The 22,792-nt window shown below is 44.3% G+C and overlaps 1 protein-coding gene across 3 annotated transcripts; it reads left to right on the top strand.

Moving 5' to 3' along the window:
- Positions 1-2,153: 2,153 nt before the first annotated feature.
- Positions 2,154-20,568, top strand: SLC16A9 (solute carrier family 16 member 9). 3 transcript variants are annotated; one of them, XM_053984374.1, is made up of 7 exons: positions 2,154-2,241; positions 6,278-6,333; positions 7,777-8,005; positions 15,802-15,945; positions 16,805-16,900; positions 18,444-19,352; positions 19,668-20,568. In XM_053984374.1, exons 3-7 carry the CDS (start codon positions 7,810-7,812, stop codon positions 19,844-19,846), a joined length of 1,524 nt encoding a protein of 507 aa, XP_053840349.1. In that variant the 5' UTR covers positions 2,154-2,241; positions 6,278-6,333; positions 7,777-7,809; the 3' UTR covers positions 19,847-20,568. The 3 variants fall into 3 exon arrangements, with proteins under 3 accessions (XP_053840349.1, XP_053840348.1, XP_053840350.1); XM_053984373.1 differs by lacking the exon at positions 2,154-2,241 and adding an exon at positions 2,965-3,190; XM_053984375.1 differs by lacking the exon at positions 2,154-2,241 and adding an exon at positions 3,045-3,065.
- The last annotated feature ends 2,224 nt before the right edge of the window (positions 20,569-22,792 follow it).

Genomic DNA, 22,792 nt, shown 5'->3' with positions numbered 1-22,792 from the left:
GCCTGTGATCTGAACTCCGTTTGGTTTACATCTGACTGGGCTTGCTTCCCCTGCATAAGGATCCAGTGTGTGTCCATGTACTCCTGTCACTGATGTGCCTTAACTCTTCTGGACATCCCTGTACAGCCAAACCATTGTGAACTTGTGAATACACTAATTTTTTTGGATGCTCATGACCAATTTTGCTAGAGTGAAGTATTTAATTTTAGCCCACAAGATTGTTTTTTAAGCTTCTGTATCAAACACTGTAATGGGAACTGGAGCTTTATATGCACTTGTTTGCAAAAAGGTTTTTTTTATTGAAGTGAGGCTTTGATTGAAGGACTCAGCACATCTTGGACGGTTAATTCAGAATTGCTGTTTCCCAGCCATCTCTTGTATGGCTGTGGAAAGATTTTGGTTACCCTTTCAATTTCAGCCTGTGTCCTGAAGCCCAAGAAGCAATCAAAGTAAACAGTGGATGTTTACTGTCTGGGCAGCTGTCTTCAGTCATTTGTTTCAGCAGCTCCAGTGCACGTGTTCACAAAATCCTGTGCTTCCCAAAGAAATCTCTGCAAGCACAAGCTAGCCTAGCTTTTCCTAATATCTGTAGCAGTTACCTGGGGATGGAGTTTAAGCCTTTTCACCTCTTTTACTTGTCTAATGCATATACAGAACACATAATTCCTTTTGCTTCACAGTAACCTCTTACAGTTCTTGAAGTTCTGTTATGTTTCCCCTCTTCCTTCTCTCTAGGTTAAATGCCATTTATTTCAGTTCTCCTCCTTGGAACAGTTTTCTAGAGCTCTGGGAGTTCCTGTTCTCCTTTCTTCCCCCTCTCTCCCCCCTTCAGTTGGCTGCCCTTTTCGACATGAGATACGCAACACAACCCAACGCCAGCTGAGATGTCTTAGAAGTGAGGCTTGAGTTTATGTCATTCTTCTGTCAGTCCTTCCAGTAGCAAGTATTAATTTTGATATTTACCTGAATACTATGAGGTGTGGATCAAGACACTTTCAAAGACATTTGAAGTTCACAAACCTTTGTAAATATTGCATGAAGGAGTAAGTCTGGACTGCAGGTCCGAAAAGGGGAGCGATGCCATACCTGTAGGAACGGCAGAGGCTGTGAACATCTGAGGTTGCATCAGAATTTCAGGTCTAGGAATATCTCAGCTTTCAAAATTTCACTAAACTCTGGGGATGTTTATATTTCCACCTGCAGTGTGTGGTTACGTGAGCTCTAATTGGGTAGAGGTAGCAGCGGAGCTCTCACGCTGAACACACCCGGGGTAGAGGCTTGTTGAGTGTTCAGTCAGCTTCTGCGACAGCCTTTGCAGTCTGGAGGGTGAATATTGCAGGTGGCTGAACTTGACAACTACCTTGCCGTACGTCTGACAGCGCGGGACGTGCCACGCACACGGATCCGGGCCAGGGCTGTGATGAGACGGCCTCTGAAGGCAGTGGGTGCGCTGATACACGAGTGAGTTGTCTCTCCCCGAGCGGGCAGGCTGGGGTTGCAGCGCTGCAGGTGCGCTGCCTGCATCGCTGTTTGCAGCGCAAGTTTGCGGCCTTTTGGCATGGCTGGTGGCGGGAGGCAGCGCCCATCCCCGTCCTGCGGCCGTTCCGCTGCCTTGGGGACCCGCGCAGGTTCCGAGCCGCGGCGGAGTGCCCAGGGAACCCGGCCCTGCGGCTGCCTCGGCACGGGTGCAAGGAGCGGGGGATGGCGGTGGCGGTCACCGTGCCCCGGGGCCAGGCCTCGCTGAGCATGGGGGGGCTGCGCTGGGGGCGGGCAGGGGCAGCCGGCGGGACACGGCGGCGAGCGCCGCTCCCCCGCCGCTGCTCGGGGCACGGGGGCGGCTCCCGCACGGCTCCGCTGCGGCCGCCCGGCCCCGGGCTGGGGACGACCGTCGGCCGGGGACGCGTGTCCGCCTGTCCCCGGCGACAGCCGGGCGGGGGGAGGCGGCGGGGCGGGGGTCTGCCCGCGGAGCAGCAGCGGGAGCGGGGCAGGGTTCCGCGGCGGAGGTGAGTCCGAGCCGAGCGGCCGCCCCGCCTCGCCTGCCCGGAGGGGCGGGGGGTCGGGGCAGCCCCCCCGCGCCGGGGCTGCGGGCGGAGGCGGCGGCGGCCCCCGGCAGCTCCTCCCCCGCCCGAGTTACAACCGGTTCGTGCCGGCCGCGGCCCGCCCGCCGCACCGCGATGCGGGGCTGCCCCGGCTCCCCGGGGGCGGCTCCGGGCCCCCGCCCCACGGGCCGCCCGCCCGCAGGTAACGGGGCCGGGGGCCCGCGCTTCGGGCGGGGGGCGCGGGCGAGGGGAGCGCGGGCCGGGGGCGGGCGGACAGAGCCCCCGCAAGGGCCGCTGCCCCCCGGTTCGGCCCGGCCCGGCCCCGCTCTGCGGCGGGAGCTGCCCCGGGGGCTGGGGCGTGGGGGCGGCAGGGCCAGGCCGGGGGCTCGGGGGCGGCTCTGCGCGGTCTCCTGGGAGCGGCTTTGGGAAAAGGAACAGGAGCGGATCGTGCCGCCGACCCGGGGCGAGCGCATCCCTTGCGGTGCCCATCGACGACCACCCCTCGGTGTTGGCCGTGGTGCCTCCTGGCGTGCCCTGTTGGCATCCGGTGGGCACTGGGCGGTGTGCGACATCAGCACCTGCCGCGGGCACATGGCAGCGGGCGCCCGTCGCCATCGGTGCGTGCCCACAAACCTCCGCGTGTGCCCATTGCGGGCGCCCCGTGGCACCTCGGCGGCCGCGGCTGGCCCGGAGCGGGGCACTGTGGCTCGGCCGTGTGTGGCATCGGGACGGCGAGGGCGACCTTCAGTCACCTCCTGGTGCGCTTCAGTGCGCGGATGAGCGCTTCCCGTGGAAACCGGCCTGGAGCTGGAAGGCGTCAATGTGTAACTCGGGGCTGGGGGCTGGCCCCGAGGGCGTGGGGAGAGGCGAGGCGAGCCGGGGGCTATAAGAGGCCATCCATCCCCACGGAGACGCTGGCCAAGGGGCACGGACGGACTGAGGGAACAGATGCTGAAGGGAGCCCTCGCAGGTTGTGATGCGTAAGGCGGCGCACATCGTGCTCTCGTTTTGCAGAGGAGATCTCTGGTAAATCATGTTGGCTGGTGGTTTGTAGCAGCGCCGGCTCACATCTGCCTGCATGGATGCGTGCTAGTGACCGACAGGCACTAAAGTTGTACTTTCTGGGGGGTTTCCATCCGCTCTGGAAACAGGTAGGACTGGTTCTGCTGAGCTGACAGATTTGTACAAAGCTTGACTGGTTTATTTGCTGCCCCACTGATGCTTCTTAATGTAAACTAATTTTGCACAATAGAAAAACTTGTTAAGTTTTATTTTGGTGTTTTGTTTTAAATTTTACACTTCTGTCATCTGTAAGAAAGAGAAGGAAACATTGATATTGACAACTCTCTTGCTTAACTGATAGAAGGGCAAGTAGAGAAATGTGAGACTTGAATATTGAAAGCTAGAAAGGAAATATATATATTTTTATATATATATATACATGCATATATATTCAGTGTCACACAAGAGCTACTGTCATCAGAACATCAGGTAAAGTCTCATGTTGTGGAAGTACAGATGCATCTTCCAGTGAATTTAATACAATGCTTGTGCTGTTGTGTCAGTACACGTGCAGGTGTTTGGAAATGATGAGCATGTTAAAAGCAACCATAATGCACCAGTCTCATGCCTTAGGTGTTAGTTGCAAGCTAAGGGTAGCAGAAATTTCAGATGATAATTGCAAGAACTTGCCTGAAAAATTTACAAGAAGTCTGATTCAGCTTAAAATGAGGGATGTTACTTTTCTGGCTGGTACCGTCTTGATTTGTAGCAGTGTCTTGCAAAACTTGACGAGCCCAGTGTTAATCACGCAGTGTGTCTGCTGACATCAGCTTTCTTTGCAGCCATGTGCTGTTCGCAGAAAGCAACACACTTACCCGGGTTCTGGCTGCACAAAGAGCAAACTGGAAACGATCACATTGCTACTGTCTTTCTCAAGAGTCCCTTTGCCACAGATTAATACAAGTTGCTGTGCTGAGGGCTAATGTTTCAGTGGTACTCATGTTCTTTTTTTGTGCTCATCTGTCATCTTTAAGCCAAATTCTAAGATTTATAGGAAGGGAGTTCAGCGTTGTGATAATGGTGCTCGGAGCACAGCAAATAGTTGTAGCCAGACACTTCTCTCTTTCCACATTGAAACTGTTGTTCAGTTTGTTCTCCAGGGTTCTTTTTGTTGTGGTTGGTAAAGGCTTTCATCAAGCAGCTCTCTTCCTCTGATTCTTATTCGCAGTGAGTACAACTCACTGAAAAGCTTTTTCTCACCAAATTTCAAGTTACTATTCAATTCTTTATGCGTCGTGTCTCTTTTTCAGTATTTTTATTTAATTTGGATTCCTGGCGTCTGAAACAATATCCCTAGGCTCAGTGAACAGAAAGGTTTGTGTAACTGTTCCCACCTGAATCCTGAATCTTAAACAGTTGTTTATCTGACACCAGGATCACACAAGTCTTCCCGGTTGGTTCTGAGAAAAAAACCCCAAAACTATTGACTCCCCTCACTCCCTTCTGTGTGGGCTTCTGCTTCTTCATTTTTGGTGTCCACATTTATCTTTACAGCTTGCGTCCTCCTTCTGCACAGACAGAAAATAGTAAAAGGCACTTTGTATCCCTCCCAAGTTGATGCACAGATTTGATGTCCTTGAAAATGAAGGTTTAATTCTCAAATTCTCACTGTCAGTTCTTTTCCCTGCTACCAAGCTATTACAGTACAACTTACCCCTTTTGGAGAAGCATCAAATAATGTGCCAATAGAAAATAGATTGATATCCATGGCCCCAGCAGTGGCTTGGTTCTCCAGGACATCTTTAACTATCATAGCAGAAGGCTCTGGGGAACAGGCTCCTTGTGCAGGTCTGGCAGCTCCCTGCTCTCTGTGGCCTTGAGCCTCCAGGGGAGTTAGAAAATACCTCAGTTTAGGTATCTGGCACACAGCAGTGTGAGGTGAAGGAATAACCTGCAAAAACAGGAGGGGAAGGAAAGAGATGAGAAGGGAAGGGAAGGCCAGGTCATTAAAACCTGACTCTAGGATTTTATAGATCTGTTATTCCTCTGAGGATGGTTTTGGGGGAAATGATGGTGTTTTTTACTTTTTGTTTGACAGTTGTGGACTGTAAATGGCTTGGAACATTCAGAGAATAGAGATTGTTGCTGCCTAAAGTTTTGTTATTTAGCTAAAAGATGCAAAGGAGATCTGTGATGCAAAATAGGAGTTGTCAGCATGTAGAAGGTCAGCACTTCTACTGCTGTAAATTGGGTACAGTTGGTTAAATTCAATTATACTCTGCAGCATTGCAACTGGTGACAAACTAATCCAGAGGTTTTTAGTCTTTCTATTAGAAGAGACTACGTGACCTAAGACTACAAAATCCTTTTTCCTCTCCTGCCCAGTCCTTGCTTCCTTCCCATGAAATGTTTAGAATAGCAGAACTGAACTCAAGAGCTGTCTTTGTGCTAAATTTTAGGGCACCCATATAATGGAAATCGATGTAATAGCTAAAATGTGTTTGTTTTCTAAAGTTTATTTTTAAACAAATATGAGTTGGGGCTATTCACTGTCTACCTCCATTATTGTAGAGTTTTTCTGAAAACTTCCTTGCTTTGTCTCATTGTCTGCTTTTAAAGCTGTTACTTATTTCCACTCTTTTTCCCTCTAGGCAGGGACAAAACAAGCCAAGTGAAAATTACTTAATTCATGGACAGATGCATAGGACAGCTCTTGGGGACTGCATTCAAATAACTCAAGTATTTCATGTAGGAATACAGGGATCCCTTTTTGTGTAAAAGGTATTGTTACAGAAGGTTTCTATGGCTTCTGTCTATCCCAGCTGCCACCCTTGCATCTCACAGGATCAAGGGACACTCACCAGGCATTGGTGTGAGTCAGAGCTTACATTTATAAGCTGAAACAAATAACTTTGTAACATTTGTAACTGGGAATGTTGTATCTTCAAGGACAGTCAGTATATTAAAATGGTAAATCACTCCCAAAGGACCCAGGATGTCAAAATGTATTTTACATTAGTAGGCGATGTTTTTGTTATTTGAGAGCTCAAGACTGCTGTCAGATGTTAATTAATTGCAGGAGATCAGTACTTCTCCACTGAGATAACTTGTCTGCTTCTGAAGTTCCTCTGAGAAGATTTTAAAAAGAAGAAATTTCATGTGAAGCCACCATTTTTTCAGAGTTAACTGTTGCAGTGATATGTTGGCTGAAAACTTGCTTTGCTCTTTTTCTGCAGGTGGTTGTCACATGAAAGTACATTTATAGGAAGCTGACAGATTTTTGCCATCATCTGTGAGTATCTACCCTCAAAGTAGTATTTAAGTGCATTTGTAAACTAGAACTGGCCTTTTTAATGTCTCTATACAATTCCTCGAAATTTTATACTATAGTGTTTTTGTTAAGTTTTCCATGCAAATTCTTAAAAATTGCCCAAGAAAAGGGTGTGAAGATCTCAAATGGGAATTCTGTTATTGTCTGCTTGTTTTCCTCATTGCTTTCATACAGCAGTAATTTTTTTCCCATTTCCTCTGGGTTCCTAAGTCAGAAAGGCAGTGCAATGCATTTCTTTTTCTGCTTTGCCTCTTGGGAGTCTCCCAGAGCAGAGCTGTTACTGCAGCAGTCTTAATGCTTAAGCTGCAGTGTGGAGATGGTCCTTGAGAATATTTCATGAAGAAAAAAGGGTAAGATCTTACCTCTTTCTATCTTCCAGGGTGAAGGAAATGAAACTATTGAGAATCATATATCTGGTCAGTGGCAGGGCCAGGAGCAGAGCATGTGTTTTGTATTCATCACTTGGACAAATTGCTCCCTGTAGAGAGGGAGGGCAGGCTGGCTGTGTGCACAGGGAGACTCCAGAGCAATGTAGTTTGGAAAACCTCTAAATTTGCTAGATTTTAGAAGTATTGGTCCCTACATTCACACGCTAGTCTTGAGAAGATGTGAGGGTGGTGGGTTATTTAAAGCCATAGATACACAGGTGATGCCATGCACAGGAACAAGGTGGTATTTCTGGAGTCCAGGCAGTGATTGCCAGTTTGGGGAAGGCTGATGTGTGCCAACGGCACAGAGGGCAGACACTCTAACAGGTTATAGCAGATTTTTCTATGCATGTTTGCTGCTGTCATGTCTTGGCATATGAGCCACGCCTGCACACAGCCTTAGAGCTCACTTGACTAATATATTCAAAGTGATTTTTGGATGCAGCTCTCTACACATCGCTTTGTTGACAGAGCAGAGTATTTAGCTGTTACTACTGTCTAAATGTCAGTCTTCCTCTTGATCTGCCCCTCTCAGAGTGCACTATCTGGGGGCAAACTCCTCAGCAAATGGAAAGATACTGTGCTGAGATTGGAACTGAGTGTAGATTTTTTGCTCCTTTTTTGATTGTTTTAACAGCAGGTGACTACAGGGCTCTTTTGTTGAACCGTGGCAGATATTATTGCCTGAAGGTTTCACAAGGCTTATTTAGCACTCAGCAAATGAAATGCTTTTCTGTCATACAGTGCTGGTGTATGTACAACTTATTATGCTTTAGGTGCTGTCTTTCTGTTAGCCAGCAGAGGTGCAGTATGGCAGTTCAGTGCCCACACTGCGTGCTGTGCTGCAGCTGTTCATGCAGGATGGCTGAACCAGCCCCTGGCTGAATGTGACTTCTCTGCACAGCTCCCTTGTGCTCACAGCCCCTGGTCAGGCACGTTTCTAACACTCTTTTCTGTTTGGGTTTTGTTTGCACAGGTGCTGCCCCTGCCTCTGCACCCAGCTGCCAAGATGGTATTTCGGAAGCCACCAGATGGTGGCTGGGGCTGGGTGATTGTTGTCGTCTCCTTCTTCACCCAGTTCCTGTGTTATGGATCACCGCTGGCGGTGGGAGTGCTGTATTTAGAGTGGCTGGATGCTTTTGGAGAAGGGAAAGGCAAGACAGCTTGGGTTGGATCGCTAGCCAATGGAATTGGATTGCTTGCCAGTAAGTGCAGAAGCAGTATCTGTCTTAAATTGAAACGTTTCCAATTGATGCTTTTGTCTGTGTGTGCTCTTGGAATTGTATCAAAGATAGCTGCAAATGAGGGTGCTGCATTTTTGTTTTAGGTCGGATGGGTAAGAAGATTACATTTATAGTTTCACTATGCATAAACCAGAGCAATATAATGATAAAAGAGCAATAAAAATATTCCTTTTAGAAAATTCAAAATGGTTGTATTTGAAAAAAGTAGAAGTTCAGCTCTGAGAAGCTGAACAGTAATTTTGTTGATGCAATTTTTTTTAAATGAAGCTTTAAAACTAACATTTACATTATTGTCTTAAAATCAGAGCAAGCTGTTAGTCCGAAATTGTTCAACTGCTTTATGGATAAACTAGTTACTAAGTTTTCAGCTCTAGCAGTAAACCTACCAGTGAGGGTAGGTTTGAAAGCTGGAAAGTTATGGGTAACAGTTGCATTAAGTAAAGCAACTTTACTGGAAGCTTTTCTGTAGTAAGACATTGTCATTTGGAGAGTAACAGCAGAATTTTAGGGAAATAAAACCCCACCTTGAAAATTCCTAGGTTGTTGTTTTAATATCAGGCATGGTATTTACTGGGTGGTATCACTAACTTCTGTTTTTCAAAGATTCACCATGGGAACTATTATCTATCTGCAGAATCTGGAAAAAATTTCTTCTCAGCAGGGCAGCTGCTACAAGCAAGGCAATAATGTGGTTTAATGGACAAAATGCAGCTCATGATCCTGAGGAAACTCTCCTCAAAAGAAAGTTGGTGTTCCAATAGCAATACAGACCTGAATAAAGAACACTGCTTTGTATGGCCCTGGAACTGATCAAATTCTGGTCTCACACCTGTGTTAGGGTTTTTTACCACCAGGCAGAAGAGGAATGGCAAAAGCAGGTGGATCACTAACCACTAGAAGACTATATTCAGTCTCAAGGTGTTATTGGATAAAGGGCTGTAGATTGCTCTTCCAGCATCCTTTTTTCATTTTCCTGTGTTATGGGTATTAACTCCTGCTGTTCATCAAGACCTAAATATACTTGAGTGAAAGAGTGAAGTGGGAAGAAAATAATGACAAACAAGGTAATCACTGAAGGAAAAACCAGGCAGAAGGAAATTTCAAGAGAACACCCTCTCACAGGAGACCAGAAGTCTCTGGCTTTGTTAAGAGCCTCAGTCCCCTTTCCCTTATGTCAACATCGTGCTAGTTTCCAGATTTTAGTGCCCTCTGTCTTGCTACTGTGAGCAATTCTCAGCAGTGTGCTTTGTAGCTGTGCTGGTTTTTGGCTGGGCTAGAGTTCATTTTCTTCTCAGTGGCTGTGTTTTGGGTATGTGCTGAATACAGGGTTGATAATGTAGAGATGTTTTTCTTACTGCTGAGCAGGGCTAACAGAGCTGAGGCCTTTCCTGCTGCTCCTGCTGCCAGGCTGGTGAGGAGGCTGGGGGTGCACAGGAAATCAGGAGGAGATACACCCAGAACAGGTGACCCCAGCTGGCCAAAGGGATGTTCCATGCCGTGTGGCATCACACTCAGTGTATAAACTGGGGGCAGAAGGAGGAAGGGGGGATCTTCTGAGAGATGGCATTGTCTTTCCGAGTCACCGTCACATGTGATGGGGCCCTGCTGTCCTGGAGATGGCTGAACACCTGCCCTGCCATGGGAGGCAGTGAATGAATTCCTTGGTTTGCTTTGCCTGCATGCAAAGTGTGCTTTGCTTCCCCTATTAAACTGCCTTTGTGTCAGCCCAAGAGTTTTCCACCTTTTACCCTTCTGAGTCTCCCCGTTCCTGCTGGTGGGGGAGTGAGATTGTGGCTGTGTGGGCTTGGTTGTGGCTGGGGTTAAACCCTGACAGCAGCAATAAAATGATGAATAATACAAATCAATGATGAATAATACAAATCAAAGGTGCTCTTGTGACTGATTTTGGTATGGAATGATTAAATGAAGGTTTGACAGGTTAGGAGGAATGCTGTCTGTCCATGTGATTTTATTCTTTCAGTTTGGCATTCAGAAGCTTAATAATCATTCCTACCTTTTATGCCTTCAAAAGAAAGTACAGGGAGGGTCTTTTAATTACATTGATGTTATCAGAGTTGACTGAAAACAAATTCTATGTTCCCGTTCCCAGCTTTACCTGAAATGAAAGATCCCCCTGTTTGTCAAGCTGGGAGCTGACCTTAATGATAAATCCACTAAATTTCCTCCTTAAAAGTATGCAATCTTATGATACAAGTTGTTTTTAGTTTTCAGCTGATGAATAATGTTATCTTTAAGTGGTATATTTTGAAGTTTCCCTTGATTAGTGTGATGGATGTCTAAAGAATGTAATCAAATTACTTCTAATTTTTTTTTAGCCTGTAACTTGATATGGTCTTTTTGCCAAGACTCCCACACTTTTAATTAAGGTTCTACTGGAGAGCCATTAAGACCCTTTTGTGAGCTTTCTTCAACTTGACATCACCTTTCTGAAGCTGTAGATGCCAGACTGGAAAAGGAATGACAATTATGGTAGATTAGCAGCCACAGACAGGAAATAAATCAGGGTCCATTTTCTTAGGAAGGCTTTTCTCATTGATAGCACTGGCAATCACATTCACCAACTTCTGTAACAGAGAAAGTTAGGACCAGTGACTCTGCTGTATTAGTACTGTAATTTCACCAAACCCAAGAAGATATATATGGCATCTGGCACAGAAAAAAGTTCTCTGTCTTCTCCCCTTCCTTCTGTTCATGTAGTCTGAAACTTTTTTTTTAAAGCAGCTGATGCTGCTGAGCACTTTGATGTTTGCTGCATTGGTATCCTTTCTAAAATGTTTACTTCTGACTTATGTGAGAGCTAAACTTAGACTGGAGACATAGAAACCCAGTACAGCACCTTGTTTATTTGGATTCATTTCCTGGGCACCTGGTGTTGGATTTCTGTCCTTTTGCTCGCAGCACAGACGGTGCTGCTGAGGCCAGTGTCCAGCCTGAGCTGAACTGTTCACCTCGTCAGCTGGAAGGGCAATGGGGCAGGGATCTGGCTGAGCTCCTCCTCACAGGATGGCTTGAATTATGACTTTCTGTGATGAAACCTTACAGAGCAGTGCAAGAAATGTGCCTAGAACAGTGGAAGACAAGCATCAGTGTTACTGTAGAAGGCAGAGGTGAGAGCTGCCCTGCAGAATGAGGTGTTATGACATTGGTCAGGCTATGGCAGATGCAGCACGTGGCTCCAGGGCTTGTTCCACAGGAAGAAATTGAAAAAGCTTAGTAGGTTTCCCTTACTAAAACAGGCCAGAGGAGGATATTTATATATACTCTTGAACATCATGTGTTCTTCTGCACCAAATGTTCTTAATTTTGCATCCATTTGGAGCCTGAAATTAAATTTAATCCATGTTCCACTTGTTAAAGCAAAACAAAGACCTTGGCGGCTGTAATTGGCACCACAGCTGTTTATAGTAAGAGTTGACTTCCCAGTCCTTGGCACAGGAGGAGACACCAGCAATGTCCCCATTCCTGCTTCCCTTTATTAATGGAGAGAGAGCAAAGGGAGGATTCTCTCTTGAAAGGCATGCCTTGATAATTTTATGGGATGTTTCTGCTGATCTGAGGCATTCAGTGCTAGATGTTTAAAAAGCTTAATTTTGTGTTTTCAAGCAACAATTTTACTACTCTATAACTGCTTTTGTAGCATCTACGTATTTTTGAGCATAAACCTCACACAGCCATAGCCCCCACTGTAAAGTATGGATGCTGTAAATAGCTTGTGCACAGGGGAGAAGGTTGTCCCCAAGATTCCTCTGAAAAGAAGCCCAATTCATATAGCAATGTTTTTTAGAAGGGAACTGTCTTTCCAATCAGTTGGGGGTGGGTTGCTGCCCAGTATGAAATGGTTTTTTCTCTGATCTATATTCATATCCAAAATCCAGGCATTTGGAGAATATTATATTTATTATAACCAGGTTTTAGGAATACACTTAACACACAAAACATGTTCTTGTATTCTGTCCAGTACAGAATACATGCAGTCCGTGACCATTTTTTCTACTCTACAGTTTCAACAGGCTCGGACAGATGCCCAGGTAGGGTGGGTCAGATTAATGCAGGTGATTAAAAAAAGAACTCAGTTGTCCAATATAGTTTGTTTAGCAAAACATTTTGTGTATGAGGTAAAGGAAGGAGGACTCTTGAGATTAGTAAGTGGAGGGAGGGAGTGTTGTTTTGCAGGTTTTTTTTTTTTTTCACTTTATTTGAAAATATTGAGGAAGAAAGTGCTAGTTCTTGATGTCTATAAAACAAAGCAACATTGTACTTGTCAGGAGGTCAGCACATTTCTGCAGGTTTAAGTTCCTGAGTGCATCAGGTGGCTTGTTTTTATATCTCAGGAAGGACTCACTGACACATCCCAGTCTCACTGAGGGTAAAGTATTTAATTCAAAATAATCTTAATAAAAATACCAATGTACAAATGATCCCTCCCAGGTGTTCTTCCTCTTTAGTCCCTCTGTATGAAGATCTCCTGTGAAAATCAATCTTCCTTCTGCTTCCCATTTTGTCTGGGGATCTTGTTGACTGCTTCCCTGATAATTGTGCTGCTGACTGCGAGCTGTGACAGGCTGTGTGCAGAAGAGCAGTGTCTGTTCCTGTGCTGAGTCTTTCTTCCTAGAGTTAGCTGTCATTCCAGTAAACTGTGCTGCTATCTTTTTTTGATTGAGTTTGGTCTAGTTTTAAGATACATCATTTGGAAAGGAAAGCGCCCTAGGGATTTCATTTGTAGAAGGGGTAAATATTTATCAATGTCATAAAATATTGTACTAGTTCCAGTGCCAACCCCTGGAGCTGCTGGCAAACTGAACAGAATGCTGGTTTAAAAGCTATTTTTCATGCTTTCTATTGAGGATTGCCACTGTGATTTTTTTTTTTATGTTGTTCATATTATGGTGAGAGTTAGCTAATGAAAACTCTTATGCTGCCAGAAGATCTGTTTCCTATGTGGCTGTATGCAGACTTCTGCATTCTTCAGAATGCCCACTTTGAGTAAAATCCACAGCGTAGGTCTCAGTCCCACTCTGTGAAAGTTGGATTTTTGCTAGAATTTACTGCCTTGAACCCATTGTGCTTCAAATATTTGTAAAGAATAACAAGTTTGTGTACAGTTGACTGCTGTGCATATACCATGGTAGTAACTGAAGGTGCTGTGCCTGGTGGAAAAAAAATGCCTGTGCTATGGGAAACAGAGAAAGGAAAGCAGTGCAAGGAGACAGGAAAGGACAAAGATGCTGGCTTTCAGGGGATTTTCTTTTGTGACTCATTTCGTAACAGTGTGATGAGCGTGAAAGTCGTGCCTAGTGTGAATGGGAAGATGGAGCTGTTTCTCTGCTCAACTCAGAGACCTATAATAATTATTTTAATATTTACACTGGCACTCCTTTTTATAAACAGGGCCATTGCTGAGTTGCCAGATGTCTTGCTGTGTGAGATGGCAGATTAATACTGAGCTCACTGGAGCAGGTTCTTCAGTTTGGTGCAGGTTGTTTTCCATGTTAGGGCGAAAAGATCTTTTTGTACTCTTTGTTCTCCTTTGGGATTAGATTTTGTAAGTAGAGAGGCTGGAAGAACATCTCCTTGGGCCTTGTCAGGGAGGCTTTTGATCATGTTCCAGTGGAGATGTCCTTGTCAGGTTATGAAGCCATATCCTTCAGCTCTGTGTCTCTCTTGTTCTGGCTCGGGGTCAGAGGGTCCAGTTTCCCCTCGATGCTCTAGTAGGGGTCAGTGATGTCTGTACCAGCACCACCACCCCAGACTGGACAGAGACCTTCTGAAAGTAGCTGTGTCAAAATATAGAGAGCAAGTGGAAGGGAAATGCTGTTTGTTTTAGCAAGGTAGTAGGTCAGAAATAAAGAATAGAAAGAGTGCAAATTCCTCTGCTTAATTGTGTTACGTTAACACTGCCTTCTTTTCTTTTAGTGTAGAAGAATTCTTTATATAATACAGACTCAATCCTTTGTTCATTTTTAAATCCCGTGGTTTTAGGAAACATACCAATCTTAATTTGCCAGTTCTAGTGATTAATTCTAAGAATCAGCAATGTTCTTAGCTTTTGTTCTCAGCATGTTACTCTGCCCAGGTTATGCTGGCCAGCTTTCCTTCCCACAGTGTGCTGACTCTTGAGAAGCAGTAAGTGCTTAGATCTTCCTTTTTCATTGCTTCCAAAATCCAATTAAACCTTTCTTTCCTGGAATATTTTCTTGATTCCTCTGTAACTCTGACTCTTTGCCTGGATAAGCCCCAGCTCAGACTCGCCCCCCTTTATGTTCCCTGGGCAGATAGCTCTAATGTAGGGCAAAAGTTCTGGCCTGCCTGGTCTTTGAGGATCATTTCACCTGCTGACGAATCTCTGCTCCTGCCTGCCTGAACTGCTTGTCCCATGGCTGGCAACCACAGGAAAACCTTGCCTGCATTCCCAGCTGCTCTGTCCTGTCTACAAACCTAGGCAAGCACCATCCCCAGGCTCCAACTGTTTACCTCGTATCACCTTTCTGGGCTCACCTCCCATCTGCCGGGAATCTGTTACATGAGTCAGGGAGCCCTAACCTTGACAAATGGCAGACTCCAAAATTGCTCCTTTTGCAGATTAAATCGACCATGGTGTGTATGTGTATCACTTAAATGAGATGCAGATGTTGTAAGGTGGTTTTGTTTGTTTGTATTAAATAATGGCATTCATCTAACTTCTAATCTCAAAGTTGCTGAGTTTAGAAATGAGGCTAATATCTAAGTTTGTATGTGAAGGTTTGGAACTGCAGGGTTTCAGATAAGTTGTCTTTGCAAGCCAAGTCCCTTGTGGTTGATTATTTATGCAGGGCACCAAGCTTGCACGCTACTTAAGACTAAAAGGTGTATTCCAGGTCACACAACTGAGAATAAGTGCTTGTTCTACAATTTCTATGGGGAGAGAACTGACTGAATAGAGGCAGGGTGTGAATTCTGCCTCACTTTGTTCTTGTTTTGAAAAACTAAGAGAACTCAGAACCAAGAAATATTGGGGAGTGAACTTGAATGCTGTTATGGGTGCTCCCAGTAGGTGACTTTTACTTTCTGTAGTTTTACAGGAGGAGCAGAGATAGGTAGTAAAGGGTTCTTTGGTAGGACACCTGACTAGCAGGTATTTAATTACATTTTAAAATCGGGGAAGAGTGTTTGTCCTTGCCTGGTATGCCAGCAGATATTCCCTCTGTGTAAGCACCAGGTGGCATTCTTACTGCAGCCATGATCCCAAGTTACTGTTTTTCCATTCCAGATTTATAAATCACATACCACGATGAATACAGATACTGCATTTCTGAAACACAGTTTTTGTGCTCTGTCAAAAAATACCTGCTTGCTTAAGGCCTGGCTGATGGTCTGCCTTGGTTTTGTGCTTCAAGATAAAGATTATTTTCAGAACTTTTATACACCTTAGTTGTGTGGTAACAATGTTACAGCCCAGTCCCATATTTTGGATCTCCCTATGTGTAAGGAATGTTTCACTTGCTCTTTCTTTCCCAGCCCGAGGACCCTTTCATGGCCTTGATGTTCAGTTTCTCCTTGAGAAAAATTTTGCAAGCCTGACTTTGAATATTTTTATAACTGACTGCTTCAGAGAACCCTGTGAAAATGAGCACTCTGAATTTTTATCTAATATAATTATACATTTAAATAGTTATTATAAGAAACATTTCCACAGATTGATTTTTTTTTAAGAAGTTCTTCCTGGTGCTTGGAATGTTTTTCCTGTTTTTTCCCTCTAGGTCCTGTCTGCAGTATATGTGTATCATCTTTTGGAGCAAGACCAGTAGCTATCTTCAGTGGCTTTATGGTGGCCGGGGGCCTCATGATGAGCAGTTTTGCACCTAACATATACTTCCTATATGTTTCATATGGGATAGTTGTTGGTAAGAAACACCTTCCCTTCATTTTGAGACTTAGTCTTCATTATTTTGAGTCTTGGTTTATGAGTATGAAATGGGAAAGTGATTCACAGAGGCAGTGGTATCTGGGACTTGATTTATCAAGGAATACTTTACTTTTGGGCAGAGAGGGATGTTGCACGGGCAGGCTGTTACCATGTAGTAAAAGATAAAAACAGTGTAAATGTTCATGAGGGTTTGAAAACAGTTTGTCCTCTGTTGACGCAATTGTTAGAGATGGAGAAGCTGAGGTTTTACCTAAGGGCTGGAATCGAGCAGGTCTTCTGCTGGCATGAAATGCCAGTCTTAAAGGAATAATATCTCTTCTGGAATTTTGTCACATACTCATTCTAATTTGATAAATTAGATATCATTAGGGAGCAATGCTGTTCTCTACAGAACTGGATTGAGCATAAAATGCTGTGCTGGAGGCATGAAAACGCTGCTGTCCTGGCAGGTGGTGACCTGCCCTCTGTGCTGCTGTGGGTGGCTTATCAAATTAACTGTGTCAGGCATTTGGGCACCTCTCTGGCCAGCAGGGCCCGGCGTCGTGCTGGCCGGGCACGGTGCCACGGGGAGGCAGCTCTGCCCAGCTCTGGGGCCAGCCCTGGGCTCAGAGCCCTGCAGCCCTTCCAGAGAGCACAGAACTCAGCTGGGAGCTCCTCAAGCCCAGCCTGCTCTGCCCAGGCTCAGCAGCAGGGTCGGGGAAGGGAGGTGGGACAGTGCTGAGCCAGGGTTACAGGGTACCTCAGAACCCAGGGTGCACAATGGCATCACCTGGGGGATAACAAAGGGGCATTCGTTTCCTAGAGGATGTAGCATGTTTATATCTCTTTTCATCCAGGTCTCGGATGTGGCCTTTTGTACACTGCAACAGTTACCATCACATGCCAGTATTTTGACAAACACAGAGGCCTTGCACTTGGTCTGATTTCAACAGGTAGGACTTTAAATTGTCATTCTCTCCAGCTTTTCAAATCTGATACTGCCACCATTACCCTGGCAGTAAAAACCAGAAGATTGTTTTTTCTCAGTTACTTAAGGAAGTTACTACTTTCTTAAATCAAAATATCAGTAGCAATGAAGAGGAAAAACTCAGACTTCAGATAAAATAGTAACTACACCTGCATGTTTATGCTATGGGCTATCAATATAGATGAGGAGAGGATATTCACTGAAGTGAAGGCAGACCCATGTAGCCTGGGCTGTGTGCCATGGATAATGAGGGGAAACATTCCATAGAGTGCTCTTTTTCCTCTTTGATCCTCTTTACCCAGGATCAGAGGTGAGAAAGAGATTGGAGATGCAGGATACAAATGCTGCATCACCACTATCTCACATTAGCTGTACCTCTACACTTTTTAGTGGCCTGAGTAGGAATGGTTACAGATGTCTCGTGTGCCATGCCTTGCTTTCTGTGTGCCATAGAGTGTCTGCTCTGACCTCTTTTCTCGAGTAGCTGTCAGTGAGGAGACACAGGATCAGTATAGTCAGTGTTGTGAGATACTAATACCACATTCACACAAGCTGAGTGAAGAGGAGCTTCTGCAGAAATGTTTCTGGGGATCATTTACAGTGGCTTTGTTTTGGATTCCAGGTAGGTTGATCTTATTGTGCCCTGGTTAATTTTAGTACCTGGAAGGCAAAACAAGCATGGATTTTGTAATTGATTTTTCCTCTGTTTAGCACCAGACAGTCTTCAGCAAATAATTTTAAAGTTTGTCATATAAATTGACTTGAAAACCAATGTTCTGTGTTTGTGAGAGGACATCCACTAGTTAAAATGGATATGTGCTCACTTCAACCAAGAGCCTTTTCTTTAAAATACTGGGATTGCATTAAATGCTTGTGCTCCTAGTAATCTCTCACTCTTCAGTGTTTTCTTCTGAACAGCCACATTTCTCAAATGCATGTTTAGTCCTGTAGAGCTTCAGAAATGCTTTTGGAGTAAACTGCCACCAGGCAAACCCTGCTCCTTAAACACCAGGCAGTCAAGGGCTGCTTCTAGGAGGGGTCTTGGAGGGCTCCTGGCCCGTTTCTGCTCGGGAGGGGGAAGATGGCAGCAAAGCGAAGAAAGGGGAGAATGTTGGAGTGGGAAATTCTAACTGTGCTAACTCAAAATGGTACCTGAAGGGATACATGTGTATGAGTGCAGGGCAGAAGGGTGGCTTAATAGTTCTTTGATGTTTTTAATCAGATATAGTATTGATCCTACTTGTTTATAAAGTGCCCGCTAGTGTTATTTGTCACAAAGTGTTCAGATATTTTGGGAGACTTTTTTTATGTTGTGGCTACTCAACAAAGAAGCTGTAACTTCAGGAGCGATGATGACTTACCACTTCATTAAACTTGGGAGAGAGGAGCACAAATGAATTACCATTTCTGTGGCAGTGTATTCATAGCTGCTGAATTGTGGAATTTTGTTAGAGTTGAAGAATGGTCTTGGTTCTTCAGTTTAAACCAAACATATTTTTCTTTTATAGGCTCAAGTGTTGGACTCTTTATATATGCAGCACTGCAAAGAGAGCTTATTGAGCTGTATGGACTGGATGGGTGTCTGCTAATAGTTGGTGCCCTGTCTCTAAATATATTAGCATGTGGCAGCCTAATGAGACCTTTGGAATCATCCAGTTCTCCACCACCAGAGAAAATGTTTGTAGACAAAGTCCCAGATCAATATTTTGTTTACCATGAAAAGGAAAAGACCGTTGAAGAAAACATTAGCATCCTTGAAAAGGGCTATATTGATGAAAAATGTGTGAACAATGGGCCTGATTGCAAACAGGATAGCATTTTGAATAAGAATGCATTGAGCTCAATAAACATGAATGAGAAAGACACTTACAAAAAGAAAGTTGTAGAGCAGACAAACTTCTGCAAGCAACTCGCCAAAAGGAAGTGGCAGCTCTATTTGACCTACTGGAAGGAGACCATGGTTCTTTTCAAGAACAAAGTGTTTTCAGCTCTCTTTGTTGCCATCTTGCTCTTTGATATTGGTGGATTTCCTCCTTCTCTGCTCATGGAAGATGTAGCAAGAAGTGCAAATATTAGTGAAGATGACTATTATATGCCCCTTATTTCCATTATTGGCATTATGACGACTGTTGGCAAACTTATTTTAGGGATACTGGCAGATTTTAAGTGGGTTAACACTTTATATCTCTATGTAACTACCTTATTAATGACAGGAGTGGCCTTGTTTGCAATTCCATTCGCCAAAAGTTACCTTACATTAGCGATGCTTTCTGGGATTTTGGGTTTTCTGACTGGGAACTGGTCAATTTTTCCATACGTGACAACAAAGACTGTGGGGATTGAGAAACTGACTCATGCCTATGGGATCCTGATGTTCTTCGCTGGACTTGGGAACAGCCTCGGACCACCAATTGTAGGTAAGAACAAGGAGTAGGTATAAACTGAACATCAGCTTGTCACAACCAGACACAATGCTTTTGCATGTCCAATAGAAATGGAAAGGTGAAATCAAAATCTGCAGCAAGAAATAAAAGCTGTTTGGCTGATTATATCTGTAATTTGTCTTTGAGGGAAAACACATTCCATGTCTAAAGGTCAAACAGTATTTTAGGTTCGGCCTATTTAATTTTATTTTATTTTATTGTTTGGGTGTTTTTTTAATCGTTGTTTCTCTATGTTACCAGTGCTGTGTTACATTTCACTGATGAGCTTCTCTCTTATCCCTTCCTTAGGCTGGTTTTACGACTGGACGCAGGAGTACGACACTGCTTTCTACTTCAGTGGCTTTTGTGTCCTGCTGGGGGGATTCCTCCTGCTCTTGGCAGCACTGCCCTGCTGGAATGCCTGCACCAATCAGAGCTCCAAGCTGCCTCCAAATACTTACTCCTACAAAGTTGCATCTAACGCTTAGGTGACAACTGGAAAACACTTTGCGCCTTTTTATATTATATAGCAAAGTATTTTAGTAATTTTCCACTTATTTATGAAGCCCACAAATCCACTTTCCACTAGAAAAATTCCATTGTTGCTTGTTGTTCAGTTTCTTTTTCTTCTTCTATTTCTCTTTTTTTAAATGTTATTTTTAAAAACAGTCCTATTTTGTGTACTATGCACTGTGTTTTCAGCCTTTGTCTACTGTAATTTCCTTTCATCCTGTAAAGGGGATGTTCTGCTGTATTATCAGCTGTACTTTTTTTTAAGGGGGGTTGGTATGGAGGGGTGAACACTTTGAAGCAAAAATGAAGGCCTGTTCTTTATAGGAGAAGGCTGGCGTTCCTGCCTCCTTCCATAGGTCTCCAAGTTGCACAATTAGGCTTTACAAAACAAGAATTTGCCTTATTAAAATGTAATACTGTGGCAAGGTGCTTTTAACTTCATGCTTAGATTAACTTTTTTGTCTTTTTAAAGTTTCTTCAATTTATGATTAAGTGCCAATTGTAGGAGGGAGAAGAGGGGAAACAAAATCAACCTTGTGTTGCATAACTGAAGTGAACATTATGATGAAAGTAAAGATTCTTATTACCACTGCGACTAAGAACCATGTTTATAAATACTGCATATTTTGTGAAGCCTGTTTATAAAACTGTTGAACCAAAACCTTCTAAAACCAAGGAATAAATGTGATTGTTGAAACCGTGAAAGAAAATGCTGACTTGGTTATGCAAGTTCATAATCTTTTTATCAAGGTTGGAGAGATGTTCACTGATGCCCACAGGTGAGTGTTCCTAAGCAAGGCACCCAAATTCTGGTGGTCCTGGAGGCCTCTCTTGTTACACAACCACAGTTCAGTAGATTGAAGCTGCTGCAGAAAGCTTAATAGTAGGGCTTTTAACAAGGTAGACCTGATTAAAAGGGGGAAATTGTGACAGCAATGTCATCTCTGCTGTCCTTTTTTGGAATAGATATAGCAAGGAGAAAAGGCAGTAACAGAGAGCAAGGAAAAGCATGGGGGAAGGCTAGCAGGAGAGGTTCAGAGAAAGCTGGTGGGGAGAGTTGCAACACTTGAACACCAAACAAGTCAGTGAGCGAGAGCCCTTGCAATCTCTTGTCTCTCCAGCTGCAGGCTACCCCTGCGTGCGTGTTGGGTTTTGCTGGCAGGGCTGGGGGAACACCGTGTGATGATGAAGCCTTTCCTGAGCCAGGCAGCTGCTCCAGCAAAGGCAGGATGACTCGGCGGGCTCTGCCCTGCCCTGTGTGCCCTGTGCAATGGCTTTTGCTTACAGAGCTGCTCTCATGCCAAGGCTGTGTCTGGTTGCTCCTGCGTAGCAGTGACAAATCTATCCATGGGTGGCCTGTCCTGTGCTCTTTGGCTTCTCGCTGTAGGTTTGACGGTTTGTGTTGCAAGGCTTGGGTGAGGTGGAAGCTCTGAGTCCTGAGTTACAGCCTGCAAATGCCTGAGTGGTTCTCAGCAGTGCTGTGGGCTTCAAGTGTCTGATATGGTTCTGGCTCATTAATAATTCTCAAGGTAAAAGCCAGGCATGTAAGGAGCGATCTGTGTTGTCCAAGTGCTGTGCACGGAGTTACTGTTTGCACACCTCATTAAGCAAGAGGGATGCAGCATCTGAGTGGGGCAGACCTACATGCAGGTAAATGTTCCCTCATCTGGTCCAAGGCAGGAAAATCCAGCTTGGCTTCAAAGAGTTTTTGCTGACTTTCTGAGATTCACTTATGTTTGTTTGTATTAAAACATGACAAAGATGCAGTTAGCTGTCTCTTTATTTTTTTTTTTGCCCTCCATTTGTCAGCTGAGTGTAACTACAGTGTAGGTTTTCTTCCTGGTTTGCTTGTTCAGTACATGTGGTAAGAATATTGAGTATTCTGGATAGCCATAAATGCATCTCCAGTCCTAAATTGGAGTCCTGGGTATCTGATTTGGATTTGCACCCATTTTATGTGCTCTTATGGCAGCTGTAGTCATACTTCACCACATGTATATAAAAGTAATACCATGTTTTACACATCTTAAAGAAACTGTGGGGATATCCTGGGTATGATCAGGGCATGTATGCCTTCAGATTCATCTTTTAAAAGCTCACTTCCTGCCAACAATACATTCTGAGTTCTTTAAATATGAAACTGATGTTAAATTAATGGTCAATCTGAAAAAAACACAGCTGGAATTAATGCAAATGATTAGGTGGTATGTAGCACACCCTTGCAATGGAAATGGAGTCTATTATTAGGCAGCCTGATATGTGTGGAAATATGACTAGTGATCTGTAACAGTTTCCTGATGTAACTCTACCCAGCAGTGAGGAAAGAGTCCTGACTGTTAAAGAATTTTACTTGCCACTGCAAGCAGTATGTGCTAGGACTCCTTGCCCCAGCCAGCTGAGCACTGTGATTTTATTTACCTTTTCTTTGAGTGGTAAACAAGACCCAAGATTTTAATGTTTTGATTTTACTTTTCTAGTTTTGCAGGGCTTCTTTCCAAGAGATATTTCCAGAGATGCTGCAACTTGCATTTTATCTGAGAGCCTTTGGTTCTGTCTTCATGTTTCACTCAAATAATGAACCCATAAGTTCAAATGTGTTTTAGAAGGGGGCAGGAGAGGTACAATGTGATAATCTGTGCCTTAGTTGCTTGAAAAGTAGGTCATCAGCATTGACAGAGTGGGAGGAGTAGGTAGAGGTGGTAGAGGTAGGTAAATAGTTCTGCCATGTAGAATTCTGGATTGGCTTGAGTTTTATAGTCCCTGACAAACAGATCTGGAACAGATGAAATGTGATGCTTAAGTAATTACTGTTTATTGTACAAGAAAAAAATATTGGTTATTGCATAAATTATTCAGTTACTGTGGAGTCAGTCATGAATAGATCTTCTTTGCAGATCCTATGAAAGTTTATCATAGTTGCT

The sequence above is a fragment of the Vidua macroura genome, chromosome 8 (assembly GCF_024509145.1).
Source record: "Vidua macroura isolate BioBank_ID:100142 chromosome 8, ASM2450914v1, whole genome shotgun sequence".
NCBI classification, from domain to species: domain Eukaryota; kingdom Metazoa; phylum Chordata; class Aves; order Passeriformes; family Viduidae; genus Vidua; species Vidua macroura.
This window is presented reverse-complemented; position numbering and strand designations above follow the sequence as displayed.